Source organism: Drosophila sechellia, chromosome 2R, assembly GCF_004382195.2.
Source record: "Drosophila sechellia strain sech25 chromosome 2R, ASM438219v1, whole genome shotgun sequence".
Classification (NCBI taxonomy): Eukaryota; Metazoa; Arthropoda; class Insecta; order Diptera; family Drosophilidae; genus Drosophila; species Drosophila sechellia.
The window spans coordinates 11,279,449-11,298,398 of record NC_045950.1 but is presented as its reverse complement, the minus strand read 5'-3'; the positions used below and the strand labels follow the sequence as shown (position 1 = coordinate 11,298,398).

Sequence of the window (18,950 nt, the reverse complement as noted above, 5' to 3'; positions counted from 1 at the left end):
TTATCAACCATACAACATTACGTATTGCAGCAAATCTTATCCACCATGTATCGCAAGAGAAACCACATATCTTAAGAGGCTTTTGTATTTAACATTAACATTAGGCTACACGGTAATTAATTTAAACGATCGGTTTGTATGCCCATTAGGCTCGCAATTAGTTTAGACCAACGTGTGCGAAGTCGTATTTATTTAACATTACCTTCCCCTATTCTTTTTGTTTATAAGTGAAGCTAAATTAATTAATTGACTGATAGCTTAACCTTATAGCAAGATTTTTGAATTAATATATACATACATAGAATCTATGTGTATATACATACATATATATATATACATACACTTATAAATATGTTTGAGTAATTGTTAATTAAATGTGTTTCCAACAATCATTCAAAATGTCTTCCTAATCACTATCATCCGACTGTCCAAACATATCACTGGCGCGCTGATATCGCGCCTGAGTAATCTTCAAGTTGGCCAGCTTTCGTTTGTCAACGGGTCTGGAGCTGGAAAGCACTGGGTCAGTGTTTCCCAGACCGCTAGTGCCCTCATTGGCTACCACATTGATCTGCGGACGGTTGTTATTAGCAATAGTGACTAGCTATATAAGTCTGAAACACTTACCGGCGCCAAAAGTCCAGCACTGGCATTCGTTTTGCCCAGTTTTTCGCCCTTTTGCCAGCCCAATTTACTCAGCATTTTAAAACCCTTATTGGAGCTACCGATTTCACTAAAAACGAATAGGACATTGGTCAACAAATTCAAGTTAAGTTGTGTAAGCTGATACTCACGTGTTCACACAAGCCACCTCAGTCTTTTCTTTATCCGTACTGCTGCCCACCTGGACTCGCCTTGTTGCGGCCCGATCATTGTAATTGGACTGGCCATTGCCGCTAGTATCAACGAACTCTAAAAGTGAATAAGGGATTGTCAAAGTAAAGTGAGAGTAGAGGTTGTCTTGTATTTACTTTCGTTTTCCAGTCCATATTTGCGCTGCAGTTTTTTTAACTGCTCCTTGTGAGATAATAAGGATGCGGTGGACGAGGCAACAGCGGCCACTACCGGCGGAGGGTTCTCTATCAAAAGACCCGGTTCGCACAAGCCGCAGGTACTGTTGCCCTCGTGGACATGACACAGTAGTCTTGTTTGGCTCAGGGTGATAACACTGCCGTGAACGAGATCCATGGCGTCGCTGGACATTGGGGATCCATTGAGAATGGTACCGTTGCGGGAGCCCAGATCCAGACATTGATAGATTCCCAACTTGTGCTCATAATTAAACCTTAAGTGGCACTTGCTCACGTTCACGTCCGGAATGATAACATCGTGGGCGCCCTCCCGTCCAAGAGATCCACCTTTGTATGTGATTAGATGCAGGCTTCCCACTTTCAGCGACTCTACGTTAGTCTCCTGGACAATGATGCGCAGGGAGGGTGGATACTTTTTAGCAATGTCTAAGCAAAGGAAAAAGCGTTAGTTAAACAAACAGCGAACAGCGCGATAAAAACGTGGATATCTTAAACACCTTGAAAGCGTCCGGCAGCCTTGAAAACTGGAACACTGCTGTCTTCCGTGTTGCTGCTGCTATCCTCGTTGCTGGAGTCGGAACTGGAGTCGCTGCTTTGCGACAGCTCGCCCTCCTCGGCATCATTAGACCGCTCATCATCAGATGTGCGAAGCCTGTGACGCTTCTTGGACTTGTGACGGCGCTCCTTCTTGGACCTCTTCTTGCTGTGCTTTTTGCTATTCTTTTTCTGGGCCTTGCGCTTGGATTTTTCAGATCGATCTTTGACCTTTTGCTTCTCGGCCTTAATCTTCTTCAGAGTTTCGTGGTCCGTAATGACGCCTCCCAGCTCATCGAACTGCACCTCCAAATCCTCGTCCTCCGATTCCGGTTTGGCCGCCTCGTTCGCCTGCAACCAAGTTAAGAAAAGAAATCCGCGTTTTTATCGCACATTCTGGACCTTGACGCTTACCTAATGCATTGCTACGCATTTGGTCTATGCTGAGTTTGTGAAACCCCGCTAAAAGACTACTATAGGCGCAGTCGCTCAAAGGCTGCGCAGCGAGGAGGAGAAGAACAGTGGTTAATGTGGTCGGGTGGCAGTGATCCGCAACTACACCCACTCACCTGCACCTGGGCCTGCGAGTGGAACTCGTACGAGTCTTTGGCGTGATCATAGCTGTAGTAGCAGCCGTTGTTACCATCGTAGTACAGCCCGTACTCCTGCGAGGAAGAGAAAAGCAGGTGTAGATTAACAACAATCCGAGCCATTGATGTAGGTTTGCCAGCGCGATAACCTCTGAAAGTCATCGCGCTGCAGTCACTGCATCGCGGAATAGAACGGGACGTCATAAAGAATGCGTCCGCTGTTTATAGCTTATTTACCGCGTTATAGTAGTATCCCGTCTTGGGATCGTAGTACATGCCAGAGGTGTGCTCGTATACGAAGTTGTTCAGGTTTTCGGCGTGCTTGGCCGCCTGCCTCATTTCGTCCACAAAACTGAAGGCGTCCGTCGCCGATACTGCAAATATAAATTATTTTCCAAACATGACTTGTAATGTTTTGATGGTTATTGATAAGGTTTTTATAAATATTTAAGACTATATTAAAATAAAAACAGAAACCTGTATTGAACGACATGAAAATGAGGCATGTTATCAGCAGTTTGGAACAACATTTCCTTATTTAAGCTTTAAAAATAGTCGGAAATGGGTTGTAATTATCTTTACATTCATAAATTAATGTTTATAGTTATATGTATTTAGAACAACTATATAGTAGCTATTAAAGTGTTAGTTTAAGCATTCTAATTATTTTTCTAAACCTATGCGCCTTTTGCGCAATCACTTTAATTCTATTAAGAGTAGTGTCAAGGTCTGTTCGGATTTTTGTCAGGGGCAGTGGCGTTAGCCCATGCGACACTTCAGTGCTTATCTCGGGCATTACCGGCATGGAATGTTTGACGTACTCGACCTAGGACCCCGCCAATACTCCTCAATAGATAGAGAAGTGGGTGGGTTGAGCTTGTAAGATGCGGTCCTTGAAACGGTCTTATCTCATCGATAACTAAGAAGGCGTGTTACAGCTAATAATATTTATGGCTTTTAGAAAGTAGAAAAGGGAAATACGGCCTTGTCCATTTTTTCCGGAAATATGGCACTCTACGAAAAGATATACAATAATTTAGTAAAACGGCGGACACCTTAATTGTAGATACTGAAACACTTGTAAACTTTTTTATATTAATCTTTTAAGGGATTCTTGGGCCTTGCGATCGGTGTCCATCCGGGATTTATTCGCAAAGTTAATTGTGACATTTTCCCTCCTTTCCAATAGTTGGCTAAAGACAATATACAATTAATTGGTAGGGTGCCGAATCTGAAGCTATTGCCACCAATTGACAAGCGGCAACCGAGACAACGAGCGATTAGCATGTCGCGCAGTTGTAGTTTTAGATTCGGAATCCGCAAATCAGCTACTTAGGTGTGTTTTCGTTTTTAATTTGCTACGCAGCGCCCATATTGCAGCGGCAGCAGTTGTTTCCAGGTCGGGCGCACTGCATCTCAACGCCTGCCTCTTATCAGGCACCCAGGGCAGCTCCAAGTCGCCGTGGGCTCGCCAGGCGCCTGGTTAGTCGTTACTCATCGTTCGAGGCGGTTACAACTAAGACAGATAGATTAGCCAAGCAAAATGCTGGACGCGGAGGTGCGAGAACTTATGCAACCCTTTGTGCTGAGTGATTACCAGGTGCAGGAAGTGTACAGTCGCTTTTGCTTGGAAGTGGCCCGTGGACTCAAGCGGTCCACGCATCCACAGGCCAATGTAAAGTGTTTTCCCACGTACGTGCATGATCTGCCCACGGGCGACGAGATGGGCAAGTATCTGGCCCTGGATCTCGGAGGTACCAACTTCCGGGTGCTGCTAGTCTCGCTGAAAGGTCACCACGACGCCACGGTGGATTCTCAGATCTATGCCGTGCCAAAGGACCTGATGGTGGGGCCCGGTGTGGACCTATTCGATCACATTGCGGGCTGCCTGGCCAAATTTGTGGAGAAACACGACATGAAGACCGCATATCTGCCACTGGGCTTCACTTTTTCCTTTCCTTGCGTGCAGCAAGGCCTTAAGGAGGGCATCCTGGTACGCTGGACTAAGGGATTCGATTGTGCTGGTGTTGAGGGCGAGGATGTGGGCCGCATGCTGCACGAGGCCATTCAGCGGCGTGGAGATGCCGACATTGCCGTGGTGGCTATACTCAACGATACCACTGGTACCTTGATGTCCTGCGCCCATCGTAACGCGGATTGCCGGGTGGGTGTCATTGTGGGCACTGGCTGCAATGCCTGCTACGTTGAGGATGCTGAGAATGTGGACCTGTTGCGCGCGGACTTAAAAAAAACGAAGCGGAGTGTGATTGTAAATGCTGAGTGGGGCGCTTTTGGTGAGGGTGGTCAGTTGGACTTTGTGCGCACCGAATACGATCGAGAAATCGACGAAAAGTCTCTCAACCGATCGGAGCAGCTGTTCGAAAAGATGACGGCGGGCATGTACTTGGGCAACCTGGTGCGCCTTGTCCTACTTCGTGCCCTCGAGCGCAAGCTGATCTTTAAACAGAGCAGTCGACGTCCAGAATTCGCCAGCGTGCTGCAGAGAAACGAAGAGGTTTTCGAGACGCGCTACATATCGGAAATCGAGGACGACTCCTTTCCGGAGTTTGCCAGCACAAGGAAGATTGTGAAAAATCTGTTTGGCTTGGAGAAGGCCTCCGTGGAGGACTGCCAGACTCTGAGATACATCTGCGAGTGCGTAGCTAAGCGAGCGGCCACATTAGTAGCCATCGGAGTGAGTGGGCTGGTGAACAGGACCTCCAACCGCCGCGTGATAGTCGGCATGGATGGCTCCGTCTACAGATACCATCCAAAGTTTGATGCCTACATGAGGCAGACACTCCAAAAGCTGGTGAAAGCAGACAAGGAGTGGGACATCATGCTATCTGAGGACGGATCCGGACGTGGAGCTGCGCTGGTGGCCGCGGTGGCCAGTAAAACAAAGTAGGAACTCACTGCTATTGTAGTAATTGTAATAAAACAAATCTTAACTCACAATCGTTGGGCTGGTCTTTTTTCTTAGTATCCTTATCGTATCCCAAGGAATACTGGCATTCTTGTAATTCTGATTCAGTTGCTTGGCTGGCTTTGTCACAAGAAACCTTTTCTTCTCGGCTTACCTTTAGGATAGATCACAAAATTAAGATCACTTTAGTTCAAATAGTTCAACCTTCAATTCGGACTCACGTAGTGTAAGAGTTTTTGTTTATAAGACGCCAGTTTGGTGTCGTATTTGCGGATAATCCCGTGCAGCTTTTCGACGTACTGCAGCAGTTGTTGCTGCTCACAGGATTCCAGGTCCTGTATGCTCTTCAATTCGATGGAATCGTACTTGGCGACAGGGTCCGTCAAATCCTCCTCTTCAGCCGGTAACGACATTGTTTAACAACCGTCGAATCTTAATCAACTTTTTATAGGAATCACAAGCCGATTTGGGGAGTTTCAACTAGAGATGGAGAAACATCGATGCCAACATCGATATCATCGCTGTGTTCGAAAATCACAATAATCGATGTTTTTCAAGGAATCATCGTTGTGTTTTTGAGAAAATACAATTTAGTTCTTATATAGATAAAATAAATATGGCAACATCCTAAAATAAACTAAATATTTTTCGGTATATTTAAAAAAACAGGATAATTTTCATAGCAAAATGATTTTTAATACATTTCCAACTGTGATTAATTGTCTATCGAAAAAAGTGTCATCTCTTCCCAACCAAACAGCTGTTCCCTCATCCACATTTGTTATTTAACCATTTTGGTCGCCGAAAAGGGAAATAAGAATGAATAATTGCATTAAAGTAGTGCCTATTGCACTAAGGTGCCAGCAGAGGACCATCAGTACTTCATCCGTGCTGGAGGGCAAGCGGAACTTCCGCAAATTTAACGCATACAACAAGCGCGGTACGCGCGTGGTAAAAGAAGCCCAGAAAACACTGGCCAATCCGCCGGTAGCCATTCACAAGCGAGGTGTACGAGACACGGGCATACTTGTCGACGGGCAGTATGTGGAAATTCCCGAGAAAATTCCGGACATCATAGTTCCCGATTTGACCGGTTGTAAGCTAAAGCCATACGTGTCCTACAAGGCGCCGGACGTCGTCCAGTCGGAGTTCACCAGCTTGGATCTCTTCAACGCCGTGTACTCGCAGAAGATTATCGAAGATTTCAAGGCGGGAAAACTGCAGACCGACGGCAGCGCCAAGGAGCCCTCGGTCAATGAGCAACTGACTTCGGAGGAGGCCTTGCAACGCGCTCGAAAGACGGGCAGCGATATATTCTAAACATAGGTTTATTGTTTCTTAAATACAGAGTCTAAACTCGACTACTCCTGCATGTACTTCTGGCGGTAATTGTACAGCTTGCGCAGCCACTTCTCGGCCTTCATATCCGGGTCGCCCAGGAACTGTGGGAATTGCAAATCAGATACTATTAGCATGGATATTCGAGCACCAGGTAACCTACTCACGTTCGGATGGAATATTACATCTTCGTTTCGGACTGCAATGGCTGGCTTGCTGGCGACTGTGACCGTTTCGTTGTTCAGATCTATGATCACCTTCTCTGATGTCTCCTTTGAATCCCGGGAGCTAAAAAATGGCGCCGGCTTGAAGGTGTCCTCGTCTATAGTCTCGAGTGCCTTTTGCACCTTGGTGTCGAACAGATCGATGGCCTTCACGGGAGCAGCTGCGGGTGTGGTTGCGGATCGGGAGTTGCTTTCAGAACTTGGACCCCTTGTTTTCCTCAGCGAAGTAGACCGCGATTTGTGATGATCCCTGCTTCTGCTCTTGCTGTGCGTGCTGCGGGAACTGCTCCGGCTGCTGGAGTAGCTGCGCGAGGTGCTCCGACTGCTACTGCGACTCCTTCTCGAGTACTTTTTTGACTTCTTGGACTTTTTCTTCTTCGGTTTTGAAATCTGCCGGCTGCTCCTGCTGGGCGACTTGGATCGGTGTCGTCTGTCGCGGTCCCGCTCTCTGTCTCTTTCTCGGTCCCGATCTCTATCCCTCTCCCTGTCTCGATCTCGGTCACGGCGGTCGCGATCCCTCATAATGTGTTCTTTATAGGCAGATAATTATTTATTTAGTTTTTCATTTATGTTATATTTCTTGTGTGCCGGGCGGCGTTCGTTCCCAAAATACTAAATTGCCTGGCAAGAAAATACAACATTTTTTAGAATATTCAGGCTGGCCACACTGATTGTGACAATGTGTTTACCGCCTATCGATTTTCGGATATATCAACCGATTTTAATTTAAACTAAAAGGCGCGTATTTTAATTATAGTAATCACTTTATAATATTTAACTTGGAACTATATATAATATTAAATCATTTAATACTTTTAAACATATTTATTAATTAAATGTAGTTTATTGAGTTATTTCCTTACCGGCTTAGCATGTCAGTTTATTGACTGATTTGGGGTCCTATTATGTCCAGTTTGCCTTACGCCCAAAACAGGAAATACTAATTGCTGCTTAACTTATAGCAATTATACGTAATCAGCTGGTATCAAGATTATAGGAAACCTTATCGCTGATAACCACTAGCCATTCGTTAAATCAACTGGGATCGAAATTCCCACACGATCTATCAGTCTTGACGAATCAAACCATTTTGCTGGCAAAAATAAACAGCCATAAATTAGGCGGTCAAATCTAGGAATCCTTATCAAGTTCCTGGGGGGCATATAAAAGGCACGGGCGGCCAAGTCAGCGGTCAAAGCACCTGCACCTGTGGAATACAAAATGTTGGTGGTTAAGCTAATAGCGGTTTTTTTAAGTCTAGGCCTGGCTAATGCCCTGCCTGCGGATACGGGGCGCGCCAGTTCGGTGACAACTGTAAGTTTAAGGATGTTATGTCCTTTGGCCCATATGTCCTTACTAACCACGATATTGCTTTATTCTTCAGGTCACCATTGTTAGGGGACATGGTTACGAAATCGAGGAGCACGTTGTGCAGACCTCGGATGGTTACATCCTCACCATGCACCGCATCCCGTACTCGAAGAACACTGGGTACGATGGGCCACGCCCTGTGGTCTTCCTTATGCACGGTCTGTTGTGTTCCTCCTCGGATTGGGTTCTTGCAGGACCTCACAGTGGGCTGGCCTACCTGCTGTCCGAAGCTGGCTACGATGTGTGGATGGGTAATGCCAGAGGTAACACCTACTCCAAAAGGCACGCCAGCAAGTCGCCGCTGCTGCAGCCCTTCTGGAATTTTGAGTGGCACGATATCGGAATCTATGATCTGCCCGCTATGATGGACTACGTTCTTTACTGGACAAATGTGGCTCAACTGACGTATGTGGGTCACTCTCAAGGAACCACCTCCTTCTTTGTGCTCAACTCTATGATTCCGCGCTTCAAGAGTCGCATTCGATCGGCTCATTTGCTCGCTCCTGTGGCCTGGATGGAGCATATGGAGAGTCCCTTGGCGACGGTCGGTGGACCACTGCTTGGTCAGCCCAATGCCTTCGTCGAGCTCTTCGGCAGCGCCGAATTTTTGCCAAATACGCAGCTAATGAACCTGTTCGGGGCTCTCCTCTGCAGCGATGAGGCCATTTCACAATTCATGTGCACCAACACCCTATTCCTGCTGGGCGGCTGGAACTCGCCGTATATCAACGAGACCCTGCTCCCAGATATTATGGCCACGACTCCGGCAGGATGTTCGGTAAATCAGATCTTCCACTACCTGCAGGAGTACAATTCCGGATACTTCCGGCAATTCGACTACGGAAAGACGCGCAACAAGAAGGAGTACAGCAGCAAGACCCCGCCGGAGTACGATGTGGAGGGCATCGATGTGCCCACCTATCTCTATTACTCTGACAACGACTACTTTGCCAGTCTGATTGACGTGGATCGCCTAAGGTATACCATGAACCCGAGTGCCCTGAAAAGCGCATATCGTATGCCGGAAGAAAAGTGGAATCACATCGACTTTCTGTGGGGACTGAATATTAAAGAAATTCTTTATGATCGGGTAATTAACGACATAAATAATGCATAAATGTGCGCTGAAAATAAAAAAAGCCACATACGATTGTGATAAAAAAAAGTTCCATTGGTCACCACTTAAACGGGGGCTTTTGGTAGCTAATGAACCGATAATATACGAGTGGTCATAAATTCAAATTGATTTGGTGACACTTCACGGTGACTGAACAACGCAAAACGAACTAGCCTGCTAACATTTTTTGCCTTATAATTGCACCTGCTAACTACAATAGATTATATTAAGTGTAATGTAATAAAACTTAAGCTCTACTAGATATTTTTATTTTATTTGTTAATTGTGTACAGTTGAGAAATATTTTGCACTCAAAGTTTGAATTGCGCGCCAACTCTCAGGGATGCAGTATCTTGTAAAATCCTCGATACACCTTCAACGTTTTTTGTGGTAGTCGATACTTCCGCAACATACTGATCGCAGTAAAATAAATTCTGTAATCTATATTTAGGTAGGAAAATGTACTCACGACATTAAAAATTGCATTATCGTTCTTATTAGAAAAATATAAAATTGATCATTACGTTAACATTTTCTTTTTAAATACAAAAAATTAATTTTATTTATATATGTTTATATTTGAACGAACTGATGTGTGATGAACCACGGTGCGTGTCACGACAATACCCAAGCCGATATTATCGATGTTTTCATCGATGTGTATTTACTCGAGCAGGTACATCCACGCAAGGAAAGCTAATTCGAGCGAAAAAAAATTTACTTAGCTCTTAATATTTTTAAAAACAACGCCCTCGCTGGGCCAGTGGTCGGTTAACTAGTTAGCTGTAAGATGACGCGCGTAACGAGAAGTGATATCTCCCTGGACATGGAGTTCTGGGTGGAGGAGCTGTCGCCGGCACAGTTGGCGTACTACGAGAAGATTACTAACGAGCACAACGCGGTGAAGGGTGCACTAAAGAACGCCGTTAGCGCCAACGAGGGCAAGGAGCTGTTCAACGGCCAGGTTTTCCAGGCCTACTCCTTCAAGGGCAAGGTGCTGCAGGAGCTCAAGGAGGCTACGCTGCCCAAAAAGACCCCCAAGCCGACGGACACCCCCTCAACACCCACCGCCCCAAGCGGTGGCACAGGGCGCGGTCGTGGCCGCCCACCACGACAACCATCCAACATCGCCTACCTGGAGTCCTCCGATGAGGGCGACGACGATATGCCGCTGGCCAAGCGACTGGCCCTGTCTGCAGGCAAAAAAGCAGTGGCCGTGGCCAATGCATCTTCCTCGTTCACTTCGAAATCCAGTAAGAAGGCGGCAGCCGCTGCTAGTGGAGGATCTTCTTCACCGGTACCTAAAAGCAGTGGAAAACTATTCAAGGAGTCCAAACCGGACATCGAATCGCCGCCCAAGAACTACCGCCCCGCCGAGGTTAATTCGGTGGGCGGTCTGGTGGTGGGCAGCACCGACGAAAGCAAGGATAGCAAAGACGGCAAGGATGGCAAGGATAACAAGATGCAGGGAAAGACTTATCCATCTCTGGTGGTGCTAGCAAAGCCTTTCCTCAAGATCAAAGACATGGCTGCAACCCGCAGCAAGCTAGACTCGAAGGTTAAGCTGGTGCTCATGCTTACGCCCAATAAATTCTGTGAGTGGCTGCTCCAGGAAGGATTGCTACGCGCTCAACAGCATTGCATAAACCATCGCAACAACGAACTCAAATTGGGTAAGAGATTTATGATCAACTGAATTCGTTTATTAATGTATTTATATTTAGGAATTTATTCGGATGTGACCAAGTTTCCCTACACTGGTGGCTATGTGTGGATCAGCGAATGTTGCCCCTATCGCTTCGTCTCCGTGTTCAACAATTCCATTTTTGAAGGAGCTCAGCACCCACCCACATTCCTGTTGAAGTTAATTTACCACTGGGCTTGCCAGACCAGTATTCAAAATGTGGTGCAGTGGGTTAAGGTGGACAGTGTTTATATCAAAGGAATCTACACCTGGCTTAGAGCCATTTGCACATTGGCAGTGCATCAAAAATGCAAAAAGCTGGGCGGCCCCGGCAAGTTTGTGGAGGTGGGCGTTATTTCTCTGGGAACCACATCCCAAGATGGCTCCCAGCGACAAGTGAAAGTTGAGGTTCTGGGCGTCTATGATTATGCGGAGAAGTCCATCCGTCTGCGTGCTGTAGAGCCAATCACCGATGGCGATCGTAACTACAAAAAGCGATTCCAGGCCATTCTTGAGCCACTGTCGCGGTGGGTGCACAAGGACAGCACCATTTGCATAGACTTGACTGTCGACAAGATCACCCTCTTCAGCATGGGATTCAAAAATATTGTTCAGGCAGCTGCCACTGACAACACAGCCAAGCACAACAACTCAGCGGTAATGGAATACTTGCGACGGATTGTGCCGCGCATGTTCCAGAACACCCTATCGTTGCTATCTCGCCAGATGATTCAACAATTCCTCGACGAGTTGGTATGGCGAGAGTCCTTCGGCACATATGCCTTGCAGGCATTCAACAATATCATAATACACATTGCCGAACAGACAAGAGTAACCACCAATGAGACAATCACTCAGCGTCTGTATCAGGTAAGCGGAACCGAAAATTTTTTACTAGCGATTAGCATTTAATAGCTCTTTCGTTTAGGTGGCAACCAATCCGTTCAAGGACTGGAGTATTTTGCCGGCCAACTACAAGGAGACTCCGGCCAATGCTGCTCCCAAGCGCCTCAAGAAACGTTAGTACTATCGTACTTTTCTAGCAAGTTTTTATTAAGGCCGTGAATAAAATAGTGCGTTATGATAATCTGTTAAGTGCCTGCGTTTCTCACTCCAAACTGAAATGTTTTCGTTTTGTTTGATTAGTTTGGGTTAATCGAAACCAACAGCTGAGCTCAGGTCCACTTATTGTGTTATGTGAATTGTGAATTTATATAATCTTTATAGGTGAAATGTATCCATTGATATATTCACATATGTACAATTTAAGCATTACTTCCTGACATTTCTCATGTCTAATTATTTTAACACAAACCCATTAGAGAAAACCTAAATAAACTTGCATGAAATTTAAGAACTGTTTTTATTTGATTTCCTTTTTCATTTGGAGTGATAAAACGCAAGAAAGAATTTACTAATTAAATTGATTGGACCCATTCTACCAGATTCAACAAATATGGAAAAATATGTAATGTTTAAGTTTGTATGTTGAGATGAAATCTTTTTAAATTAACATCTTCTATTGCAGCTATCAACGATGCTGACTACGTTGTTTCTAACAAGATTCCCAAGAAGGAAAAGGATCGTGATATATCATCATCTGGAGTCAAGCGCGGTCGTCCACCGAATGCATTAAGTACTCCTCCACCTCAAATGCCAATTAAAAAGGGTCCAGGTCGGCCACCGGGCAGTACCAACCAGATAAAAGGAGACAGAGCAACGACTTCGGCATCTAAGACACTGTCTAAATCTCTGACAGCTAAAGGCCTGGGTAAAAAACCGAAAGAAAAAGATGAAAAGATTCCAATGGTCATTAAGAAGGAAGATGATGATATGAGGGGCTTGGAGGAGCTGTACTATGGAATAAGCGATGGTACGGACGAGTACAACGAGATCTTTCCATATAGCACACCCCGTACTGTTCACAACGACCTGGCCAAGAGCGTGGAGTGTCCAATCTGCCTGAACGGCGTTTCCTTCGATTCCAATGAGAAACTTCAGACGCATTTAGTATCGCATATTTCGCCGGAGGGTAAGCAGCACCAGTTCCAGTGCCTTTTCTGCTTGGAGAAGCACCCCACCGAGTCGGTTTTGGCCAAACACAACCAGATCATGCATCCAACTGAGACAAAGACGGAGGGTTCACCCTCGTACTACTGCCTTATATGCCAGCAGCGTCACAATTCCCTGCATCTGTTGACGGCTCATTTGCAGAAGGTCCACAGCACCCTGGAACTACCATATTGGTGTCACTCCTGCGGTTATCGATCATCTTCGCACCGCGATTTGGTCAGGCATTTTTATGACGATCACAAGCATCAAAACTTTTTACAATGCCCCTATTGCTTGGATGTAAGTAACTTTCATCGTAAAGTAATATTTTGAAGTTTTCTATTAAAAACTGCTTCTTTTTAGATTTTCTACTTCTCAAAGCTTGGCGTCGTTAACCAGCTGCGCATAGAACATTACTTCTTGCATTTGGACGAGCACATCAACAAGCGTGATCCCTCGCTGCGCTGCCAGAAATGCTCGCTATCCTTCCTCGAGAAGGGGGATCTAAAGCAGCACGCAGTGCAGCATCATGTCAGCATGATTAAGACTAATAGACCGGTGCGTCTCTTACTTAACAATTCGATGTTGATACCACCTCCAAAAATTCGCACCCATCACCGCGAGCAGCCACCGTTCTCCACCTACAAGCGCCCAGTATTCTTTGCTTTCCTGGAGGGTAAGACCTGTGCCGAGTGCAACACCGATTTCGCCAGCGAGGAGACACATTACACGTAAGTTCAAAAAAATTTTATTTACCTAAGAAATGAATCGCCATGGATAAGGGTGCCAGTATTCACAAGAAAAAACCAGAGCTGACAGTATCCAACCAATTCCCAAGACACACCAGCCCAGTCTCAAAGTATCCACATCGATATCTTGATAGCCCAAGACGTTATCTACAAACCTAACGTATCCAGCACGCATGGCATCGTTAAAGTCGGAAACTACCCAGTGATTCAGCAGACCAGTATCCTGAATATTTAATATGAAATGGTTGAGAGATGTCTCCAAGTGGCTGTCAACGCGCATTGGATAGCCAATATGTGGAGATCCCAAGCAAGCAGATGAAAAGCGAAAAATCGGCTTAAAGGCACATTGCTGTTGCATGGCAAAGAACTGCCAACGTTCTTCCGTAAAAGGGTACGCGAAGCTGCGATTGAAACTCAGCAAAGCGAACACCTGTTCACTGGCATTTACAGGCACCAAAAGCCGAGATACTTTTTCCACTAATCGAGGTTCAACATGTCGCAAAAATGTGTTAATTTCATACTCCTTGACGAGCACCCTTTGCTGCTGCTTGACAAGCTGATCCATGCTATTTACTTGCTCGCCCACTACTATGGTTGTGAAGAAGCTGTCCAACTCAATGTTGTACCAACTTGTGGACATGAATCCCAGGACTGAAAGTAGTAGGAAAATAATAAAGTGGCGCCATGTTGGTCTGTAAATTGTTATCGGGGGGCTGATAAAAAGTATCTTGCTTATGGCATCTAGAAAATTCAATCCCAAGCGTTGCACCCAAGAACTTTTATTGAGTTTCGGGCTTATCCAATAGAGAATTCCAGTGATGTAGAAAACTGCGAATAACAGAATGTACCAGCTGTACAATTGGAATGGTCGCAATAGGTACATGTGCCTTGGAATCTCATTTCTCATGGGCACAATCAAGCAGTTTGGATATATTAGTAAGGGGTAACTCTTGGTTGCCGTTGGGGGTGTGAAAACGTACGGGTGCAAAGAGATTTCCAATTGACCGTCTATAATCAACTGCACAATGTGGTTCATATTCACACTTGTTGTTGGGTCAAGATTCTCATCCGGATTGGTCAAACGAAGCGAGGCATTATAGTGATCCAAATATTCCACAAATGTGCGATATGCGTATCCCAGCACCTTTCTGCTCTTCGTTAATGGATCATGCACATGAAACACTCTTGGAATATCGTTTTCCGCCGGAGTGGATACCACATATCCATGGAAATTCCTCGCTGCACGTGGAAAGAGCGGTTCCGTATGAATATCGAGTTCGAAAAAGCGCAACGCCGGATACGGAGTGTAGGAATAAAGCTGATCCCTATGCAGGACTAGAACGTTGAGGAATTGATATTGCCACAAGACGTTGAATATTGATTTAATAGCACCCTGCGCGCCACTTCTTTGAGTACGAAGAATGATGATCAATCGAATGCGACGGAGTTTTCGTAGATTTCTATCCAGACTAAGCCACATAATATCCTGTCTATCATGACAAAAGAACAAAGCAATGCCATTGTATTTAGTGACTTTAAAATGACCAAGTGGCCTAAGATGTTCAGGTTGAAGCAATGAATTCATTGTCAAGCTAGTAACTTCCATTGTTCGATGGAGCCAAATAATCAAGTCGTTGAGATCGCCTCTTTGCGTATTATGTCCGACGAATATTGGTGTGTTTATCCACGGCTCCCTGGTAGAGATGAGACTTAGAACGGATTTCAACAATGTCACATTGTAAGCAGCGTTTGTCAGCGCCAGTAATAAATTAAGGACCAGAATGGTTAACACCTTGCACATGGTGGTTGATTCAATTGTGACAGGCCAGAACCGCGGGTCGAGGTTTATAAGCCAGCAGCTAATTGATTTAATAGTGGCTGGTTGATCTCTTGGGGGGAAAACCATTAGAATGTGTGAGGCAATAATTTGTAATATAAGGTTTTGGTGCTCTACGCACTCACTTAATCACTTTTTATATCAAATCTTTTCCCATTTTTAGTGGTTGGCTACACTGCGTTAAGTGCAATTATCAGACATGTTGCGAGCGAGCGATATTCCGTCATGGCGTGGAATGTAATGGAAACTTTGTGGACGCCATGGAAGTGAATATGCCACAGGAGATGCACTGCATTTGCGGCTTTGCCACCGGCAACGGCAATAAGATGGCTCAGCACTTGGCAAATTGCGGACTTAGCACCTGCTACCCGAGTTTGGAGGCGGCCAGTGAGAATGCCGTCAAGCGTAATATGCTGGATATGTTGGGTCTGGTTCGGCGCGATGGAGAAACCTCTGGTGAAGGAGCAGATATTAGCGAGACTGCTGATGATGTCGCGGATCAGAGCTCCGACATGTTGCCGCGGCAGGAGGACCATCATTTGCAGCAACACCATCAGCAGGTGGGACACCAGCAACAGATGCAGGGACAGTCGAATGAACCGCAAGCAGAACTTCAACAGGAATACTTATCGGCGCCAGTTGAGCATGAGCCCGTGCAGAATATGCCAGTTCATCAGAGCATGCCGGTGCAGCAGACCGGTCCAATACAGTTTGGAGAAATGGAGGCGGCCCCAGTTTTGCTGGATACCCAGCAGCAGGTACAACCCACCCCGGACTATGCTCAAGTTTCGGTGGTGCAACAGCACCAACAGCAACAGCCCTACGGACTAAGCAACTACGGCCAAAGCTCTTTAGCCACGGATATCGACATGCCTCTGATTGGAGAGCTCTCTGAGCCAAATGCTCCACCCACGCCACAGTTCCTGGGCGAGGTGCACACGCCCATGTTCGATGCCGTCGCCGCCGCCGAGCAGCAGCACTATCACGCCCAGCACCATCACCATCCGCAATGATATAAGCCCCACGGAAAGCTCAAATCACGCGACTATACCCTTCACTGGCAGAACTATTAACTAACTATTAAAGTTCATTCATATTCAGCGCACATTGGCCATATCCCGGATTCCGTATCACCAATACGAAGGCAAATAAATTGTATAGCACCTATTTAAGAATTGTATATTGGCCCCTTTTAAAATTAATGAAACATCAATGGGATTTTTATTTTTACATATAAAATATCTTTGAATTCATTTGAATATTGGAACCATATTAATTGTAAATGACAAACAATTTAAATTGTAAATGACAAACAATTTGTAATTTTAAAATATACCTTCATATTCTTAATTGCGTCTTTTATTTGTTTTGTATTGAAAAGTTTGTGAATTCTTGAAGTGGGTTGATTAAACGCACATATGTCGTATATACAATTTCGTTTAATTGTCATTAATTCAAATTGTGTTAAAGTTGGAGGGCACAACTTATTTTATTGACAAGTGAGGTAACCATTAATCTAATAAGGTTATTATAACGTTAATTATGTGAATTAGTGGTAAAACCGTCAGCGCTCGCAAAGGAAAATCAAGGCGGATAACAACCACCCACATAGGAGTACAGCCCACCCCAGGCGCAAGGAATCGACATCCAACGAATGAAATCCTAGGAAGTTTTCCAGAAGTCGAACATAGCCAGCGCGCATTGCATCGTTGAAATCGGATACTACCCAGTGCTGCAGAAGTCCTGCGGCCTGGATCCGCATGATGAACATGTTTAATGACGACTGCAGGTGGCAGTCACGTCTCATGGGATACCCTATAATCGGGGAGCCCAGGCATGCGGATGAGAATCTGAAGATGGGCTTGAAGGCGTATTGCTGTTGTAGTGAGAAGAACTCCCATCTCTCCAGGGTGAAGGGGTAGGCATAGCTCCGATTGAATCCCAGAAGAGCGGACACCTGCTCACTGGCATTCACGCCCACTAATAGTTGCGCTACTCCGTCCACCAAATCTGGTTCCACATGCCGTAGGAATGTACTGACTTCGTAATATTTTACCAGTACCTTTTGCTGTTGCTGGATAAGCTGCTCCATGCTGTCCACCTGCTCGCCCACCACCAAGGTGGTGAAGAAGCTGCCCAACATAATGCTGTAGAGGTTGGTCACCACAAAGCCCAGAATACTAAGGTGCACCGAAACTATGAAATACCTTAGGGATGGGTCGTAAATCCTGGACGGAGAGCATATATTAATTATTCGACTGATGCTATCTAGGATGTTAAGGCCAATCCGCTGAGCCCAGGTCCGGTGCACAAGACCAGGCTGAATGTAGTAGAGCACTCCGCTGATATAAATTACAGAACCGAGCAGAAGTATCCAGCTCGATTGGTTGAGAGGCAATAGTAGATACATGTAGCGAGATATCTCGTTCCTGACCGGAACAATAAGACAATTGCTAGCTATCAGAAGGGGATAACTGTTATCTCCCATATTTTCCGGAACGTCTACATAGGGATGCAGGGAGATCTCTAATTGGCCATCCGCAATCTGATTAATTATCCGTCCCATATTCACACTGCTGTTGATGGCATGCTCCTGGTGGGAATTACTGACATGCAAAGAGGCATTGTAGCGATGCAGGTATTCCACAAATGTGCGATATCCAAATCCTCTGATCTGCTTGCGTCCGGTTTTCTTATCCTTCACGAAAAACACTCGCGGAATGTCGTTCCCCACTGGGGTAGACACCACATAGCCTTGGAAATTTTGTACACTCGGTGGGAAAAGCGGATAGACGTTAGTATCAAGCTTAAAGAATCGTATGACTGGATAAGGAGTATACGAATAAATCTGATCTCTGTGCAGAACCAGAACTTTGAGGAACTGAAAGTGCCACAGCCTCTTAAACGTGCCCATTATAGCTTTGTTGGATGAACTTCGTTTGTTTAACAGAATCACAATAAGGCGAATACCACGTAATCGTCGAAGTCTCTTATCCATATTAAACCAAATCACTTCATGAGAGCTTTGGCAAAACAACAAACCAAGTGAATTATCCGCATTTATGTTAAAGTTACCCAGAGCGTGTTCGTTTTTGGCTGGAGTAGATGTATCCACCGTATGACAAGTTACTTCCATCGTATTTTGAAGCCAACTCATCAAGTTATTCAGGTCATCCGAATTACTATGTCCGCCTATGAAGATGGGGGTATTTTTCCAATTCTCCCTGCCGCGGATGACTGTCAGCACGGATCTCAGCAAAGTGATGTTGTGACCTCTTCGATAGGGTTCCATCTGGGCATGAGTGGAAAGCAATAGGAGCAATACCAGAACGTTGTACATGGTGGTTAACTGTGCATTGCTTTCTTGAAATCCTTGCATCTGACTTATAAGTTAAGCAATAATTGAAATAATTGTACATAATCAAGCCTGATTGGTCCTATCAATGATCAGAAGCTAGGAAAATTGTTGTAATGCTTCTTTCTGAACTATGTTATCC

At 45.4% G+C, this 18,950-nt stretch overlaps 8 protein-coding genes across 12 annotated transcripts; 4 read left to right on the top strand and 4 right to left on the bottom strand.

Moving 5' to 3' along the window:
• Positions 1-71: 71 nt before the first annotated feature.
• Positions 72-5,571, bottom strand: LOC6609260 (angiogenic factor with G patch and FHA domains 1). 5 transcript variants are annotated; one of them, XM_032714205.1, is made up of 9 exons: positions 5,303-5,567; positions 5,112-5,235; positions 2,393-2,529; positions 2,135-2,230; positions 1,980-2,061; positions 972-1,457; positions 795-912; positions 628-733; positions 72-571 (listed from the first exon to the last, which is right to left on the bottom strand). In XM_032714205.1, exons 1-9 carry the CDS (start codon positions 5,492-5,494, stop codon positions 407-409), a joined length of 1,506 nt encoding a protein of 501 aa, XP_032570096.1. In that variant the 5' UTR covers positions 5,495-5,567; the 3' UTR covers positions 72-406. The 5 variants fall into 5 exon arrangements, with proteins under 5 accessions (XP_032570096.1, XP_002033950.1, XP_032570097.1 ...); XM_002033914.2 differs by lacking the exon at positions 1,980-2,061 and adding an exon at positions 1,529-1,916 and having other exon boundaries at positions 5,303-5,566; XM_032714206.1 differs by lacking the exons at positions 1,980-2,061; positions 5,112-5,235; positions 5,303-5,567 and adding exons at positions 1,529-1,916; positions 2,955-3,085.
• LOC6609261 (hexokinase type 2) lies at positions 3,522-5,113 on the top strand. The gene has a single exon (XM_002033915.2). The coding sequence runs from the start codon at positions 3,699-3,701 to the stop codon at positions 5,061-5,063; it is 1,365 nt and encodes a 454-aa protein (XP_002033951.1). The 5' UTR covers positions 3,522-3,698; the 3' UTR covers positions 5,064-5,113.
• Positions 5,572-5,825: 254 nt separating the features above from the next.
• Positions 5,826-6,442, top strand: LOC6609259 (39S ribosomal protein L41, mitochondrial). Its single transcript, XM_002033913.2, has one exon. The coding sequence runs from the start codon at positions 5,901-5,903 to the stop codon at positions 6,399-6,401; it is 501 nt and encodes a 166-aa protein (XP_002033949.1). The 5' UTR covers positions 5,826-5,900; the 3' UTR covers positions 6,402-6,442.
• LOC6609258 (probable splicing factor, arginine/serine-rich 7) lies at positions 6,392-7,263 on the bottom strand. Its single transcript, XM_002033912.2, has 2 exons — positions 6,587-7,263; positions 6,392-6,523 (listed from the first exon to the last, which is right to left on the bottom strand). The coding sequence occupies exons 1-2, from the start codon at positions 7,163-7,165 to the stop codon at positions 6,443-6,445; spliced, it is 660 nt and encodes a 219-aa protein (XP_002033948.1). The 5' UTR covers positions 7,166-7,263; the 3' UTR covers positions 6,392-6,442.
• Positions 7,264-7,835: 572 nt separating this feature from the next.
• Positions 7,836-9,393, top strand: LOC6609257 (lipase 3). Its single transcript, XM_002033911.2, has 2 exons — positions 7,836-7,957; positions 8,028-9,393. Exons 1-2 carry the CDS (start codon positions 7,865-7,867, stop codon positions 9,129-9,131), a joined length of 1,197 nt encoding a protein of 398 aa, XP_002033947.1. The 5' UTR covers positions 7,836-7,864; the 3' UTR covers positions 9,132-9,393.
• Positions 9,394-9,790: 397 nt separating this feature from the next.
• On the top strand, positions 9,791-16,803 carry LOC6609256. The gene is made up of 6 exons (XM_002033910.2): positions 9,791-10,804; positions 10,856-11,685; positions 11,744-11,834; positions 12,344-13,167; positions 13,231-13,598; positions 15,617-16,803. Exons 1-6 carry the CDS (start codon positions 9,922-9,924, stop codon positions 16,464-16,466), a joined length of 3,846 nt encoding a protein of 1,281 aa, XP_002033946.2. The 5' UTR covers positions 9,791-9,921; the 3' UTR covers positions 16,467-16,803.
• On the bottom strand, positions 13,608-15,417 carry LOC6609255. The gene has a single exon (XM_002033909.2). It carries the CDS (start codon positions 15,415-15,417, stop codon positions 13,624-13,626), a length of 1,794 nt encoding a protein of 597 aa, XP_002033945.1. The 3' UTR covers positions 13,608-13,623.
• Positions 16,804-16,849: 46 nt separating the features above from the next.
• Positions 16,850-18,821, bottom strand: LOC6609253. The gene has a single exon (XM_002033907.2). The coding sequence runs from the start codon at positions 18,791-18,793 to the stop codon at positions 17,018-17,020; it is 1,776 nt and encodes a 591-aa protein (XP_002033943.1). The 5' UTR covers positions 18,794-18,821; the 3' UTR covers positions 16,850-17,017.
• Positions 18,822-18,950: the final 129 nt, after the last annotated feature.

Excerpts from the sequence above, each read along its gene's own strand:
- LOC6609260 (XM_002033914.2), bottom strand. The coding sequence starts at position 5,494 with ATGTCGTTACCGGCTGAAGAGGAGGATTTGACGGACCCTGTCGCCAAG. Across the intron at positions 1,917-2,134 it reads ACTCGCAGGCCCAGGTGCAG|GCGAACGAGGCGGCCAAACC; the intron begins GTGAGTGGGTGT and ends ACTTGGTTGCAG. Across the intron at positions 734-794 it reads GAGGTGGCTTGTGTGAACAC|TGAAATCGGTAGCTCCAATA; the intron begins GTGAGTATCAGC and ends ATTCGTTTTTAG.
- LOC6609261 (XM_002033915.2), top strand. The coding sequence starts at position 3,699 with ATGCTGGACGCGGAGGTGCGAGAACTTATGCAACCCTTTGTGCTGAGT.
- LOC6609258 (XM_002033912.2), bottom strand. The coding sequence starts at position 7,165 with ATGAGGGATCGCGACCGCCGTGACCGAGATCGAGACAGGGAGAGGGAT. Across the intron at positions 6,524-6,586 it reads ATGTAATATTCCATCCGAAC|TTCCTGGGCGACCCGGATAT; the intron begins GTGAGTAGGTTA and ends CAATTCCCACAG.
- LOC6609259 (XM_002033913.2), top strand. The coding sequence starts at position 5,901 with ATGAATAATTGCATTAAAGTAGTGCCTATTGCACTAAGGTGCCAGCAG.
- LOC6609253 (XM_002033907.2), bottom strand. The coding sequence starts at position 18,793 with ATGTACAACGTTCTGGTATTGCTCCTATTGCTTTCCACTCATGCCCAG.
- LOC6609257 (XM_002033911.2), top strand. The coding sequence starts at position 7,865 with ATGTTGGTGGTTAAGCTAATAGCGGTTTTTTTAAGTCTAGGCCTGGCT. Across the intron at positions 7,958-8,027 it reads GCGCCAGTTCGGTGACAACT|GTCACCATTGTTAGGGGACA; the intron begins GTAAGTTTAAGG and ends TTTATTCTTCAG.
- LOC6609255 (XM_002033909.2), bottom strand. The coding sequence starts at position 15,417 with ATGTGCAAGGTGTTAACCATTCTGGTCCTTAATTTATTACTGGCGCTG.
- LOC6609256 (XM_002033910.2), top strand. The coding sequence starts at position 9,922 with ATGACGCGCGTAACGAGAAGTGATATCTCCCTGGACATGGAGTTCTGG. Across the intron at positions 10,805-10,855 it reads CAACAACGAACTCAAATTGG|GAATTTATTCGGATGTGACC; the intron begins GTAAGAGATTTA and ends ATTTATATTTAG. Across the intron at positions 11,686-11,743 it reads TCACTCAGCGTCTGTATCAG|GTGGCAACCAATCCGTTCAA; the intron begins GTAAGCGGAACC and ends TCTTTCGTTTAG.